Source organism: Anomaloglossus baeobatrachus, chromosome 8 (genome assembly GCF_048569485.1).
Source record: "Anomaloglossus baeobatrachus isolate aAnoBae1 chromosome 8, aAnoBae1.hap1, whole genome shotgun sequence".
Classification (NCBI taxonomy): Eukaryota; Metazoa; Chordata; class Amphibia; order Anura; family Aromobatidae; genus Anomaloglossus; species Anomaloglossus baeobatrachus.
This window is the reverse complement of record NC_134360.1, coordinates 192,458,861-192,475,895: the sequence shown is the minus strand read 5'-3', so window position 1 is coordinate 192,475,895 and position 17,035 is coordinate 192,458,861. Positions and strand designations below refer to the sequence as shown.

Sequence of the window (17,035 nt, the reverse complement as noted above, 5' to 3'; positions counted from 1 at the left end):
TCATTTTTTGGACGTTTCTCTCCCGCTGTGAAGCACACATCGCTGTGTTTGACAGCGAGAGAGCAACGATCTGAATGTGCAGGGAGCCGGCATCTGGCAGCCTGCGGTAAGCTGTAACCAAGGTAAATATCGGGTAACCAAGCGAAGCCCTTTGCTTGGTTACCCGATATTTACCTTGGTTACTAGCATCCGCCGCTCTCACGCTGTCAGTGCCGGCTCCCTGCACAAGTAGCGGGAGTACACATCGGGTAACTAAACAAAGCGGTTTGCTTATTAACCAAATGTGTACTCTGGCTAGGAGTGCAGGGAGCCAGCGCTAAGCGGTGTGCGCTGGTAACCAAGGTAAATATCGGGTAACCAAGCGCTTGGTTACCTGATATTTACCTTAGTTACCAAGCGCAGCATCGCTTCCACGCGTCGCTGCTGGCTGGGGCTGGTCACTGGTCGCTGGTGAGATCTGCCTGATTGACAGCTCACCAGCGACCAAGTAGCGACGCACCAGCGATCCTGACCAGGTCAGATCACTGGTGGGATCGCTGGAGCGTCGCTAAAGTGTGACGGTACCCTAAGTCTGGTTTTCCTTGAGATTTTAACTTCCAACCTGCAGCATTGAAGGTTGCAGCAATGCTATGAGCCACATGCTACAATACAAAGAAGGGAATTTTGTTTACTTACCGTAAATTCCTTTTCTTCTAGCTCTAATTGGGAGACCCAGACAATTGGGTGTATAGGCTATGCCTCCGGAGGCAGCACAAAGTATTACACTCAAAAGTGTTAAGCCCCTCCCCTTCTGCCTATACACCCCCCGTGCTCCCACGGGCTCCTCAGTTTTGGTGCAAAAGCAAGAAGGAGGAAAAAGAATTATAAACTGGTTTAAAGTAACATCGATCCGAAGGAATATCGGAGAACTGAAACCATTCAACATGAACTACATGTGTACACAAAAAAACAGGGGCAGGTGCTGGGTCTCCCAATTAGAGCTAGAAGAAAAGGAATTTACGGTAAGTAAACAAAATTCCCTTCTTCTTTGTCGCTCTATTGGGAGACCCAGACAATTGGGATGTCCAAAAGCAATCCCTGGGTGGGTAAAATAATACCTCGTAAGAGAGCCGTAAAACGGCCTTTTCCTACAGGTGCGCAATCGCCGCCTGAAGGACTCGTCTACCTAGACTGGCATCCGCCGAAGCATAGGTATGCAACTGATAGTGTTTCGTGAAAGTGTGCAGGCTCGACCAGGTAGCCGCCTGACACACCTGCTGAGCCGTATCCTGGTGTCTCAAAGCCCAGGACGCACCCACGGCTCTGGTAGAATGGGCCTTCAGCCCTGAGGGAACCGGAAGCCCAGCCGAACGGTGGACTTCGAGAATTGGCTCCTTGATCCACCGAGCCAAGGTTGATTTGGAAGCCTGTGACCCTTTACGCTGGCCAGCGACAAGGACAAAAAGTGCATCCGAGCGGCGCAGGGGCGCCGTACGAGAAATGTAGAGTCTGAGTGCTCTCACCAGATCTAACAAGTGCAAATCCTTTTCACATTGGTGAACTGGATGAGGACAAAAAGAAGGTAAGGAGATATCCTGATTGAGATGAAAGGGGGATACCACCTTAGAGAGAAAGTCCGGAACCGGACGCAGAACCACCTTGTCCTGGTGAACAACCAGGAAAGGGGCTCTGCATGACAGCGCTGCTAGCTCGGACACTCTCCGAAGTGAAGTGACTGCTACTAGAAAAAACCCTTTCTGCGAAAGGCGTGAGAGAGAGAAATATCCCTCATTGTCTCGAATGGTGATTTCTAAAGAACCAGCAGCACCCTGTTCAGAATCCAGGGTTCTAACGTCAGCTTGTAAGAAGGAACGATGTGACAAACCCCCTGCAGGAACGTGCGTACCTGTGGAAGTCTGGCTAGGCGCTTCTGGAAAAAACACAGAGAGCGCTGAGACTTGTCCCTTAAGGGAGTTGAGCGACAAACCCTTTTCCAGTCCAGATTGAAGGAAGGACAGAAAAAATGGGCAAGGCAAAGTGCCATGGAGAAGAACCCTGAGCAGAGCACCACGACAGGAAAATTTTCCACGTCCTGTGGTAGATCTTGGCGGACGTTGGTTTCCTAGCCTGTCTCATAGTGGCAATGACGTCTTGAGATAATCCTGAAGACGCTAGGATCCAGGACTCAATGGCCACACAGTCAGGTTGAGGGCCACAGAATTGAGATGGAAAAAACGGCCCTTGAGATAACAAGTCTGGTCGGTCTGGTAGTGCCCACGGTTGGCCGACCGTGAGATGCCACAGATCCGGGTACCACGACCTCCTCGGCCAGTCTGGAGCGACGAGGATGACGCGGCGGCAGTCGGCCCTGATCTTGCGTAACACTCTGGGCAACAGTGCCAGCGGAGGAACACATAAGGGAGCTGAAACTGCGACCAATCCTGAACTAAGGCGTCTGCCGCCAGAGCTCTGGGATCTTGAGACCGTGCCATGAACGTCGGTACCTTGTTATTGTGCCGGGACGCCATGAAGTCGACGTCCGGCACCCCCCAGCGGCAACAGATCTCCTGAAACACGCCCGGGTGAAGGGACCATTCCCCTGTGTCCATGCCCTGGCGACTGAGATAATCCGCTTCCCAGTTTTCCACGCTTGGAATGTGAACTGCAGAGATGGTGGAGGCCGTGGCTTCCACCCACATCAAAATCCGCCGGACTTCCTGGGAGGCTTGCCGACTGCATGTGCCGCCTTGGTGGTTGATGTATGCCACCACTGTGGAATTGTCCGACTGAATTCTGATCTGCTTGCCTTCCAGCCACTGCTGGAAAGCTTTCAGGGCAAGATACCCTGCCCGTATTTCCAGAAAATTGATCTGAAGCGAGGACTCTTGCTGGGTCCACGTACCCTAAGCCCTGTGGTGGAGAAAAACCGCTCCCCACCCTGACAGACTCGCGTCCGTCGTGACTACTTCCCAGGATGGGGGTAGGAAAGATTTCCCCTTCGCTAATGAAGTGGGATGAAGCCACCACCGAAGGGAAGCTTTGGTCGTCTGAGAGAGGGAGACGATCCTGACGAGGGACGTCGGCTTCCTGTCCCATTTGCATAGGATGTCCCATTGAAGGGGACGCAGGTGAAATTGCGCGAAAGGGACTGCCTCCATTGCTGTCACCATCTTCCCCAGGAAGTGCGTGAGGCGCCTCACGGGGTGTGACTGGCCTTGAAGGAGAGATTGTACCCCTTTCCGTAGTGACTGCTGTTTGATCAGCGGAAGCTTCACTATCGCTGAGAGTATGAAACTTCGTGCCAAGATATGTCAGCGATTGGGCCGGTGTCAGATTTGACTTTGGAAAATTGATGATCCACCCGAAACCCTGGAGAGTCTCCAGGGTAGCGTCAGGGCTGCGTTGGCATGCCTCTATAGAGGGTGCCTTGATCAGCAGATCGTCCAAATACTGGATCACCGAGTGACCCAGGGAGTGTAGAAGCGCTACTGCAGTAGCCATAACCTTGGTAAAAACCCGTGGGGCTGTTGCCAGGCCGAACGGCAGTGCCACGAATTGCAGGTATTCGTGTCCTATGGCGAAGCGAAAGAAGCGCTGGTGCTCTGGAGCAATCGGTACATGGGGATAAGCATTTTTGATATCGATTGATGCAAGGAAATCTCCTTGGGACATTGAGGCGATGACGGAGCGGAGGGATTCCATCCGGAACCGCCTGGTTTTTACCCGTCTGTTGAGCAGTTTCAGGTCCAGGACCGGGCGGAAAGACCCGTCCTTCTTTGAGACCACCAACAAGTTGGAGTAAAAACCGTGGCTCTGTTGCTGAAGAGGAACAGGGATCACCACTCCTTCAGCCGTCAGAGTGCGCCGCGCCTGCAGAGGAGCCTCGGCTCGCTCGGGAGGCGGGGATGACCTGAAGAATCGAGTCGGGGGACGAGAGGTAAACTCTATCTCGTAACCGTGAGACAGTATAACTCTCACCCAGCGGTCTTTTATTTGTGGCAGCCCGGTGTCGCAAAAGCGGGAGAGCCTGCCACCGACCGAGGATGCTACTAGCGGAGGCCGAAAGTCATGAGGAAGCCGATTTGTTAGCGGCGCCCCCGGTGGTGTTTTTAGGACGTGACTTAGACCGCCATGCATCAGAGCTCCTTTGTCTTTTTGAGACCTTGTGGACGAGGAGAATTGGGACCTGCCCGCGCCCCGAGAGGAGCGAAACCTCGACTGCCCTCTCCTCTGTTGGGATATGTTTGGTTGGGACTGGGGTAAGGATGTATCCTTTCCCTTGGATTGTTTGATGACTTCATCCAGACGCTCGCCAAACAACCTGACGCCACAAATTGGCAAACTGGTTAAGCGCTTTTTTGGAAGCAGAATCTGCCTTCCATTCCCGTAGCCATAAGGCCCTGCGGAGTACCACCGAATTGGCGGCCGCAACCGCCGTACAGCTCGCAGAGTCCAGGACAGCACTAATAGTGTTGCCGAGGTTTGGGAGGTAATGGATGCCACTTGTGGCGCGGCCGTGCATGTGGCTGCTTCAATTTGCGCTTGACCTGATGAGATAGCTGGTAGCGCCCATACGGCTGCGAATGCTGGGACAAAAGAAGCTCCGATAGCTTCATAGATGGATTTCAACCAGAGCTCCATCTGCCCGTCAGTGGCATCTTTGAGCGAGGCTCCATCTTCCACTGCAAGTAATGATCTAGCCGCCAGTCTGTGAGATTGGAGGGTCCACTCTGAGACACTGAGTCCAACCTTTAACCACGTCAGGTGGAAAAGGACAACGTGTATCCTTAAGGCGCTAAGAAAAAACGCTTATCTGGACAAGCATGGTGATTCTGGACTGCCTCTCTGGAATCAGAATGGTCTAGAAACATACTCGGTGTACGCTTGGGGAACCTGAAGCGGAATTACTCCTGCTGATAATCTGACTCCTCCGCCGGAGGAGCTGAGGGAGAAATATCCAGCATTTGATTGATGGACGCAATGAGATCGTTCACTATGGCGTCCCCGTCTGGAGTATTACGATTGAGAGCGCCCTCAGGATCAGAATCCTGATCAGCTGTCTCCGCATCATCAACCGGAGATTCCCCCCGCTGAGACCCTGAACAACATGATGTCGAGGGAAATTCTAAGCGAGCCCGCTTAGTCGGTCTGGGGCTGGGGTCTAAGTCAGAACCCTCAGCCTGGAATGTATCCCGGGAGGACATTGTTGGTCCAATTGAGGGGGGCCAGGGAACAATGATTCAACAGAGTCCCTTTGCTGAGATACCGGCCTGGACTGCAAGGCTTCTAGTATCTCAGCCATAGTCTCAGAGAGTTTTGCAAACTCCATCCCCGTCACTAAGGACCGTGTCAACAGGTGTCTCCCCCTGGGCCCCTCTTAGCAGATGCTCTGGCTGAAGAAGAGAGTCACAGGGGCCACACATTGCACACAATGAGGGTCAATGGGACCTGCCGGCAGCTGGGTCGTACAAGCGGCGCAGGCAGCCTAATAATCCTGTTTTTTGGCACCCCTGTCTTTGTGGGCGCCATGCTATTGTTTTCCCTGATTAACACAAAAGGGTAAATAGCCATAATGAACTGTGCTCATACAGTGTAAAGTATATAGTAATAACACAGAATGTATCAATACACTACAGCACCATGGGGTAACACCCCAGGTGCTGCTTACCAGCCGCCTAAAGCGGTTGGGAGGCCACCAGAGACCGTGTCTGGGTTTCCCAGGGTTAATCCCTCTCTGCAGCATCGGAGGAGCTGACAGGAATGGCTGCGGCGTCCTGACGAGAGGAGGGAGCCGTGGGCGTCTCACACAGTGCACAGTGAGGGGAGTGGAGTATGCAAAGCATGCTCCAGCCCTCATGCTGCTCGTTTGTCCCTCTCTTCCGTGCAGCGTCCCGCCCTTCCCCCTGCCTGTCAGGGCTGAGGGCGGGAAAAAGGAAGCTAGGCAGCAAGAAAAGCCGGGGACTCGAGTATAAGCGTCGCCGCCGTAAAAGCGCGGCCGACGCCGAAGTCCCCGGCGAACTACAAGTCCCAGCCGCGCCGCAGTTTCACATGGCAGCGGCGGTTAGCGCGGTAGCCCCTACATATAAACACACTCAGCGACGCTGAGTGTGTAATGGCACATATAGACCCGGTCAGCGCCGCGGTCCCCGGTGCACTAGCACACCCAGCAAAGCTGAGGTGTTGCCGTGCACGGTCCCTACAGGGATACAGAGTACCTTCAAGTAGCAGGGCCATGTCCCTGAACGGAACCCGGCTCCTATCCAGCAGTCTCCACAGGAGTTGTGGATGAAGCACGGTCTCAGTGCCTGGAGACCGATAGGATCCCACTTCACCAGAGCCCTGAGGGGGATGGGGAAGGAAAGCAGCATGTGGGCTCCAGCCTCCGTACCCGCAATGGATACCTCAACCTTAACAACACCGCCGACAAGAGTGGGGTGAGAAGGGAGCATGCTGGGGGCCCTATATGGGCCCACTTTTCTTCCATCCGACCTGGTCAGCAGCTGCTGCTGACCAATCTGTGGAGCTGTGCTGTGCATGTCTGCCTCCTTCGCACAAAGCATAAAAACTGAGGAGCCCGTGGGAGCACGGGGGGTGTATAGGCAGAAGGGGAGGGGCTTAACACTTTTGAGTGTAATACTTTGTGCTGCCTCCGGAGGCATAGCCTATACACCCAATTGTCTGGGTCTCCCAATAGAGCGACAAAGAAGTATAGAATTTTACCTACTTGATAAGATAAAAGTAAAACTATACATGTTTGGTATCAACTAACTCATACTGTAGCTTGCCTCATATGCAGGGCATTACAGTAGCTTAAGCATTCATAGTTACAACCACTAGCAACTGTCAATATATGAGTGGTCGTAATCAGGATCACTAAGCTACTGTAATGCCCTGCACATGAGGTAAGAGCCATGGCTAATCAGGAGAACTACAGTGCCTTGCGAAAGTATTTGGCTCCCTTGCATTTTTCAACATTTTCCCACATTTCTTAAAACAAAGATAAAACATTTAAATTTTATGGTGAAGAATCAACAAGTGGGACACAATTGTGAAGGTGAATGATATTTATTGCTCATTTTAAATTTTTGTAAGAATTAAAAAACTGAAAATTGGGGCGTGCAATATTATTCGGTCCCTTTACTTTCAGTGCAGCAAATTCACTCCAGAAGTTCATTGAGGATCTCTGAATGATCCAATGTTGTCCTAAATGATGATAAATATAAGCCACCTGTGTGTAATCAAGTCTCCGTATAAATGCACCTGCTCTGTGATAGTCTCAGTGTTCTGTTTAAAGTGCAGATAGCATCATGAAGACCAAGGAACACAACAGGCAGGTCTGTGATACTGTTGTGGAGAAGTTTAAAGCTGGATTTGGTTGCAAAAAGATTTCCAAAACTTTAAACATCCCAAGAAGCACTGTGCAAGCGATCATATTGAAATGGAAGGAGTATCATACCACTGCAAATCTACCAAGACCCGGCCGTCCCTCAACAATTTCATGTCCAACAAGGAGAAGACTGATCAGAGATGCAGCCAAGAGGCCAATTATCACTCTGGGTGAACTGCAGAGATCTACAGCTGAGGTGGGAGTCTGTCCATAGCACAACAATCAGTCGTACACTGCACAAATCTCGCCTTTATGGAAGAGTGGCAAGAAGAAAAGGCATTGTTCGAAGATAGACATAAAAAGTAATGTTTAAAGTTTGCCACAAGCCACCTGGTAGACACACCAAACATGTGGAAGAAGGTGCTCTCCTCAGATGAAACCAAAATCAAACTTTTTGGGCACAATGCCAAACGATATGTTTGGCGTAAAAGCAACAGCTCATCACCATGAACACACCATCCCCACTGTCATACATAGTGGTGGCAGCATCATGGTTTGGGCCTGCTTTGCTTCAGTAGAGAAAGGGAAGATGGTTAAAATTGAAGGGAAGATGGATGGAGCCAAATACAGGACCATTCTTGAAGAAAGCCTGTTGGAGTCTGCAAAAGACCTGAGATGGACCGAGATTTGTCTTTCAACAAGACAATGATCCCAAACAAAGCAAAATCTACAATGGAATGGTTCACAAATAAAACGTATCCAGGTGTTAGAATGGCCAAGTCAAAGTCCAGACCTGAATCCAATCGAGAATCTGTGGAGAGAGCTGAAAACCGCTGTTCACAAACGCTCTCCATCCAACCTCACTCAGCTCCAGCTGTTTGCAAAGGAAGAATGGGCAAGAATTTCAGTCTCTCGATGTGCAAAACTGATAGACACATACCCCAAGCGACTTGCAGCTGTAATCACAGCAAGAGGTGGCGCTACAAAGTATTAACTTAAAGGGGCCGAATAATATTGCACACTCCAATTTTCAGTTATTTATTTTTTTTACATTTTTTTTTTAAAATAAGCAATAAATATTGTTCACCTTCACAATTGTGTCCCACTTATTGGTGATTCTTCACCATAACATTAAATTTTTTTATCTTTTTGTTTGAAGCCTGAAAAGTGGGAAAAGGTTGAAAAATTCGAGGGGGCCGAATACTTTCGCAAGGCACAGTATGCTACATTTCTAATTGGAGATATTTGCTGCTGCTGCTACTACTATATAAATGGGATAGGATCCTGGAGATGGAATTACAGTTTTAAAAATTCTAGCTGTTACACAAAATAAGTTTTAGGCCACAGATGAGTGCCTCACTTGGTAGATACCTCCTTCAGATGATGTTGGCATTTTTCTTTTAACATTTCTGTTCCCAACAACAGATAATTCAATTTCTTCATGGGGCATTTCAGCAATTTTCTGCATGAATATTTTTTCCAGCTCTTGAGCCATTAGGACAATATCATCTCCAGGCTGCAATACATAGTATGTGCGACTGATTAATTCATATTGTAAAAGAATTAAAAACACCTGACATTTCACATAGTTGGGCCACATTCTGCCTCACTAACACCAACAGGCTGCAGATGGCCATGAGGGATTTGATGACTTTACCTTATTGTAAATAAAGCAATTTGTGAACATAGTATTGAAGTCCTGAATGCAGTCCAGAGCTTTTGGGTAATAATTATATTCCAGTCTCTTCCTTATTGTGCTCAAATCCATTGGATTCTTTATAATGCGATAATAATCCTGCAAATAAAAAGAAAAGAATTGATCAGTTTTGGTAAGAACCAAATAGATGCCCTAAGGAAAGAAGTGGTTTTCAGGGGTCTTGCCCAGCAGGCCCAAATTAGGCCAAGTTCATCACTATGTTCAGTGGCTCTGTTGGGGCTTACATCCAAACCACCGCAAAACTGGATTTTGGCGTATGTGCCGTTGGGGTCATTGACTATAATGATGCCGATGAAGTTAGTGTGCTCTTTCATGCCCCAATTTTGGATCTATACACGTAGTTGAGGCAGGCAGCACGATGTAGTCAACTACGTCTGGCTGCTCGCCTCAAATAGTCATTTATGGTCCAAAATGAAGCATGACAGAGCCAACTGTGACTCCAACTCCATCAATACAGTCAATGGACACATCGGCACATACACCCAATTCCCGTTTTTCAGGGATTTGTATGCAAGCCCCGACAGAGCCATTGAACATAGAGGCAATAGCCCAGCCTAACTGACATGTCTGCTGGACCAATTCCAGTGAATTGAGTTACACCAATTATTGGTAACCTAACTACAATTCGACATCAAAGTAAAAATCTTTTTTGCTGCAACTGTTTTAATCTGTTTTTAATCAGGAAGGATGAATTTATGAGACAGAAATCAAAAATCAGTCTAAATATTGATAATTGTGTGAACAAAAAAAAACACAACAACAACAACAACAGCAACAACAACCCCTTACTCCTGCTTGGACAGTGGACAGTCCACGTGAAAATATGATTTGGAAAGCACCATTGGGCCTGTGAGAGAGCTTTATCCCTTTAGACTGATAAAATAAAGAAAGTCACAAAACTAAAACAAACTTACAAAATGACAAAAAAAACAGCAGTGAAAACAAAAAAAAAAAAAACAACTTACATTAGGTCAGAAAGCTTCCTATGCAATTTCTTGAAAGTCCCCCCCCCTTAATTAGAACATCCCCTGTCCATAAACTTAGGACTACTCTGTATTAAGCAAAGAATACCTGGCCAAAAATTACAATATCCCAGTAGTCCTCATTGCACCTTAATGTAATTAAATAGTACAATCATGCATCACATGGTCGGTCCCTCATTGACTGTAAATGGTGCCACGCAGCTTCCCAGGCCAACTCAGCCGATAAGAAGGGAGGAGCTCTGCTACAACCATGTAATACGTTGGTGCTCAGAAAAAAAATGTATAACATAATACTGATATTTCTGGCACGCATAGGAAAAAAATATTTCAATATGATATTGAAGAATATTTTATTTTCATATTGTGCAAAAGGAGTCAACCAAAATGCCAAAGTTTCGGCTCACATTTGAGGCTTTTTCAAGGCATATATATCAAGAGGTAGATAAGCGCAAAAATAGATGCTTGGCAGAATATGGGCTTAGGATAGCAAATACCAGAGGATGGCATGAGGTAGGGGTAAGTCATAGGAAACCAGGGTGAATAGGTGATAGTGCCTGGAACAACAGCAGGCTGGGTGCAAATGTAACTGACCGGTGAGCTGGCTGTCTGGTAGTGTCGGTACTTCTCACATAGAGAGATCGCTGCTGAGTCACAGGTTTTGTAATGTACCAGTGACCTCATCAGCAATATCGCTGTGTGTGACACTAAGCAGCGACCTGGCCCCTGCTGTGAAAATCGCTGATCGTTACACACTGTTCTAGTTCATTTTTTGCTCGTTGGTCTCCCGCTTTGCAACATGCATTGGTGTGTTTGACGGCAGGAGACCAACGAGCACAGACTGTAAGCAGCATACGCTGGTAACCAAGATAAATTTTCCAGGCTCCCTGCACAAGTAGCCAGGGTAAATATCGGGTAACTAAGCAAAGCGTTTTGCTTAGTAACCCGATGTGTACCCTGGCTACGTGTGCAGGGAGCCAGCGCTAAGCGGTGTACACTGGTAACCAGGGTAAATATCGGGTAACCAAGCAAAACGCTTTACTTAGTTATCCGTTATTTACCCTGGTTACCAAGCGCAGAGTCGCTGGTGGCTGGTCACTGGTGAGATCTGCCTGAATGACAGCTCACCAGTGACCATGTAGCGACGAAACAGCGATTCCGACCAGGTTGTATCGTGGTCGGAATTGCTGGTACGTCGTTCAGTGAGACGGTACCCGAAATCTGTTAGTGAGCGCTTCTTTGCAGAGATAATCCATCCACCTCACAGGTGTGGTATATCAAGATGCTGATAAGACAGCATGATTATTGCACGTGTGCCTAAGGGTCCCATTACACATAGCGACATATCAGCGATCCGACCTTGCAGGGATCGCTGGAACGTCGCTACATGGTCGCTGTTGAGCCGTCAATCAGGCAGCTCTCCACAACGACCAGCCACCAGCCACCAGTGACCCGTGTAACAACAGCTCCCTGAACACTCAGAAACGGCGCTCGTTTGTCACCCGCCGTCAAAACACGCAGATGCGTGCTGCACAGCCGGAGACCAACGAGCAAAAAATGGTTCTGATCGTTGTGTCACGATCAGCGACCTCGCAGCAGGGGCCCTCTCGCTGCTGCTTGACACTCACGGCGATATCGCTAACAATGTCGCTGATATGTCACAAAACCTGTGACGTTTCGGCGATCTCGCTAGCGAGCTCGCTATGTGTGATGGGGGCTTTAGGCTGGCCACAATAAAAGGCCTAATATGTGCAATTTTACAGTATTTGGGGAGAAAAGGGGAAGTCGTCAGAAAACCAGACAATATCTGGTGCGACCACAATTTTCCTCACGCAGTGCAGCGCATACAGTTGATCAGGTTGCTGATGGTTGTCTCTGCAGTGTTGCTCCACTCAATGTCTTTGTGAAGTTGCTGGATAGTGGCAGGAACTTGAACACGCTGTCGTACATGCTGATCTAGAGCATCTCAAACATGCTCAATGGGTGACATGTCCAGTGAGTATGCGGCCATGCAAGAACTGGGATGTTTTCAGCTTCCAGCAATTCTGTACAGATTCTTGCAACTTGGGGCTGTGCATTATCATGCTGCAACATGATGAGGTGGTGGATGAACAACAATGGGCTTCAGGATCTTGTCCGGTATCTCTGTGCATTCAAAATCACATCGACAAAATGCACCTGTGTTCATGGAACATAACATATGCCTGCTATACCATAACACCACTCGATTCTCAACGTTGACATCAGCAAACCTCTCACCAAAGTGACGCCATACACACAGCCTACCATCTGCCCTGTACAGTGAAAACTGGGATTCAACCATGAAGAGAACACCTCTCCAATGTACCAGATGCCATGGAATGTGCGCATTTGCCCACTCAAGGCGATTATGAAGAACTGCAGTCAAATGAAGACCCCGATGAGACAGTCGTGCCTCCCAAGACAGTTTGTGCACAAATTCGTTGGTTATGGAAACTGATTGTTGCAGCAGCTGTCCAGGAGGCTGCTCTCAGACGATCTTGGGAGTGAAGATGGTGTATGTTGATGTCCTGGGCTGGTGTGGTTACACGTGGTCTGTGGTTGTGAGGCCGGTTGGATGCACAGCCAAATTCTCAAACGCCTTTGGATACCCGCTTATGGTAGAGAATTATTATTCAATTCACACGCAAAAGCTTTGGTGGACATTCCTGCAATCAGCATGAATCAAAATCTGGGACATCTGTGTCATTGTGCTGTGTGATAAAACTGCACATTTTAGAGTTACCTTTTATTGTGACCAGCCTAAGGCACACCTGTGCAATAATCATGCTGTCTAATCAGCATCCTCATATGCCACACCTGTGAGGTGGAGGGAAAGGAGTTGTGTACATAGAAAAAAAAAAAATCTTAGAACTTAGCGTTAAATACATTTATACAATGTGATTTTTTTGGATTAATTTTGGATATATTATCTTTTACTGTTGAAATTAACCTACCCTTAAAATTACAGGCTGTTCATGTCTTTGTCAGTGGGCAAACTTACAAAATCAGCAAGAGATCAAATAATTATTTTTTTCACTGTAATGCACCCACAGTTCTCTGACTACAGTGTACTCACTGATTAAATAAATACTCACCTCTCCTCAGTTCCCTGCTGCTCCAGTCTCCGTGTGAGCGTCCTTCGCTCTACACATCTCAGGACAGCAGCGCGCAGTAGTGATGTCATCATGCTCCGCTGCGACGTCAGAGTGCAGACAGCAGGAGGGAGGATGGCAGTGGGAGTGATCTGCTCCCTCTTTCATCACTGCTTTCAATTGTATTGGCATCTGAATTGATGATACCATAAGTGCGATACTGGGCGGGGCACCTGACTCAAGGGCCCAATAGCAACGGCGTGGTCTGCCGCCATTGGCGATAGCCACTGCCATTTAACGACTCGTAACAAAAAAAAAATAAAACTAAAAATATTGAGTTTTAAAATTGATGCTGTTGTAAAGTACACATGTGAAATGTTATTTTGTAACTATTTTGTGTGATATAACAGTCAGGTTTAAAAAGGCATAAATATAAGTTTGAAAACTGCTAAATTTTCAACAAAGGTCCATAAATAAATGGAAAAAAAAAAAAAGTCCTAAATTTACCTCTAACATTAAGTACAATGTCACGAAAATAATCTCAAAATCCCCAGAGTTAAAACCTTATAGTGACACTGATCAGAAATGAGAAGAAGGAAAAAAAAAAAACAAAAAAAAAAACAAAACAAAAAAAAAAAAAAAAAAGCTTGTCAGGGAGGTGAAAACAGGCTGGGGGTGAACGGGTTACGCTGTAAGAATATATACACATACTATAGACATTAAAATGATCAAAGGGCTTGAAATAACTTTGCTGAATAAGACCTCAACCACCAGAAAAGGTCACAGCTGGCAGCGTCAGGCAGTGATATGTAGGACAAACCATACCGACACAATGCCTCACTGTGTCCTATAATACATTTCAACCCCAATGATATGACAAGGGAGACATTGAGGTATCAGAAGCCCATTATACACCTGGGCTAAAACCACAGTTATAGTAGCTAGAGGCATTTATAAATTATGAAATTTGCATAAGGTTTGCCACAAATGTCTGATCCAAGGAGATTACACACACATAATCCCCCACCCATCTGAAAATGAACGTCTTAAGGGTGCTTTACACGCTGCGACATCGCTAGCATTCTCGTTAGCGATGTGACACGCCAGATCGCAGATAAGAATTGCCGAGATCGCACATAGGTCATTTTTGTAGCGCTGGTCACATGTGCGATCTCGGCAAATCGTATGTGCGATCTGGCGTGTTACATTGCTAACAAGATCGCTAGCGATGTCGCAGCATGTAAAGCACCCTTTACTCCCCTCCAAGCCCATCAGGATCCACAGATTTAATCACTGTTCTTCCAAAAGAAAAACAACAATCCCAGAAAGCGAAGTCAGGACAAAGCCTCATTCACATCTTCTTTCTCATGGTAAGGAAACCAAACCAAATTATAGCTTGTGGGTAGAGATGAGCGGACCCGTTGAAGTTCGCGTCGGCAGGTTGTCGAACTTTAGATAGAGTTCGGTATGGAACCTGGATTATTTCACTTTTTTTTTTCGGTACTCACTACATCCAATCACTTGTTACCCCCTGTGCAAGCCCATCAAACATTGCAAGCGGCTTGTACTGGTCTGGTCACCGAGCATCCCCGAGAACAGAGATGCGAGTGCTTTGTGTGACGCCCTGGCAAAGCCAGGTTGTCACAGAAAGAGTTAATCCTCCTTGGTAACCTGATCCCACACCGATGCAGCAGGACAAACCACATCCCCCAGGGTAAGAGAAAAGCAGAGCAGAGGGGAGGGGCTGGAGCAGAGTGTGTGGAGAGACAGACAGAAGAGGAGTCTGGAGTTGTAGCTCCCAGGCTGATAGTGAAGCGTGCTCCGAAAGGGCCGGGACAGGCTGAGTGAGGAAGGGGCCAGAGGTAGCCGGGGCAGGGTAGTGGCCCACCGGTACCTAGGGTGACCCGGATCACTGCAGGGGAGTGGATTCCCCATTCCCGGCTGAGGAGGAAGAGGAAGAGAGTGAAGAGAGAGGCACCTGGCTGCAGGGAAAGAACAACAGGAGCTGCTGCACCGTGTGTGGGACACTAACACCCCCGTACCGAAGGCTGCGGACACCGGCAATTCCTAGTTACCAGTGACTCTGTGTGAAATACTTGTGAGTACGCCTGTGCCCTCAGGCACCGCACCGCAGCACTGCACCCTGCTTATCCCCGAACGGGCCCCGGGACCAACTGCCCCTACCCACGGAGGGGTTAACATCCTAAGCTGCATCCCAACACCGTTCCCGGGAGTCCCGCACCTTCATCGCAGCGGTGGTGTCCACAATCACCACAACCGTGGGTGGCGTCACGGACAATCTCCCTTACCAAATCCCCTTTTACTGTGGAGCCTGGGATCACAGACTGGGTCACGCTACCGTGATACCCACAGGAGTGACCCCGTGGCCCGGATCTGAGTAACCCCTGGTCCCCGGGCGACACATTTGCGTAAGGCACCCGAACTCTGCTTTATTTTTTTTTTTTGTATATAAAAATGTTTTTTTTCTTTATTTTTTTTTTTTTAAAGAAAAAGAAAAAGCAGAAACCTGTTTAGTCAGATTAGCAGAACAAGCTAATATCTCAATGAATAGGTGTGTGATATTAACGGACAGCATCCATATACTATTCATTACAAAATTGGACATGTGAATTTGGCTTTATGTGCTGTTAATAGCACAGTCCTATATACTTTTGCAAACCACAGGCGCAAAATTTAGATTACTCAGCATTGTTTTCACAGTATTATTTTAGTAATAGGTTATTCAGGCAGCGATTGTAATCATGGCACGTTAATTGCTGAAAATATAAATAACCTGCAGCTCAGTGCGCCATCAAACCTACTTTTTTTCCATCCAAATGTCTACTGTAAACCCGCCAATCAAGGTGGAGATACTAGTTTTCCATCTAAGTAGGGGAAGAGCCCAAAACTGCTCAGCCACAGTAAGAATGCCTCGAGCAGTCATTTTTTGCAACACCAGCACCCCACAACCACCCAAAAAAAAAGTTTAGTCGCCTTCAGTATGTGTATAGCCTGTTCTTCTGGCGACCAGGACTAAAACTAGCCTGTTGGTGGTCCCAGCAACTGGGCTACTCATCAATCACCGATTTATGACAGGTTCTCTCAACAAGTAATAAAAACCCTCTGGTTAGACATTCCATGAATGAATGATCATGAGGACATCTGTTCCACCAGAAAAATAAAAGAAAGTTACCAATAACCACCCACTCTGTAACCTACAGCCAGATCCAGGCGACATCTCATCTAAAATCATCTGTTGCACAATACAGTATTTACTGAGCTGTGTCAGAGTAGAAACGTACACTACCTAACGTCTTTACTCTGCACTTTATTTTCCACTGATTTAGTCTGTCACGCAGAAAACATATGAAAAGCAGATGTGAATGAGCCTTTACAGCTCTTCAATGAAAGCCAGCAAAGTGAATTACATTATTCAATTTTCTGCAGTCAGGTAGCAATAAAATAAACTGTGATTAAAAGAGCCTGGTGTATGAATGACTCCGTATGTAGTGTTATGTTGAGTAGTTGAGTTTGGAAAAGCAAATGTTCCAAGGGAAATGTAGTCTTGAGACAGGTCAAGTATGCTCCATCCTCTACCACTGTTTGCTGGGAAATGCTCTGCATTATTTACTCCTTGCGTGTGGTGTATACTGATGCAATATCAGGGTGCACAAACAAGTGCTTATGAATTTACTCGATCACCACAACTGTCACTATGGCATGTCAAAAGTCTTATGAAAAAAGAGAATTTTGTTACTTACCGTAAATTCTTTTTCTTGTAGTTCCGTCATGGGAGACCCAGACCATAGGGTGTATAGCTACTGCCTCCGGAGGACACACAAAGTACTACACTCAAAACGTGTAGCTCCTCCCTCCCAGCATATACACCCCCTGCTAGCCAGTCCTAGCCAGTTCAGTT

General features: G+C 47.4%; 1 protein-coding gene across 2 annotated transcripts in view; it reads right to left on the bottom strand.

Annotated features, from left to right (window-relative positions):
* Positions 1–17,035, bottom strand: part of BRDT (bromodomain testis associated) — a 212,624-nt gene that overhangs the window by 154,867 nt on the left and 40,722 nt on the right. For both annotated transcript variants that reach the window (XM_075322321.1, XM_075322320.1), the window contains exons 3-4: positions 8,964–9,101; positions 8,678–8,822 (exon numbers count right to left, since the gene is read on the bottom strand). In XM_075322321.1, the coding sequence (XP_075178436.1) occupies positions 8,678–8,822; positions 8,964–9,101 (283 nt within the window). The remainder of the gene's footprint in view (positions 1–8,677; positions 8,823–8,963; positions 9,102–17,035) is intronic.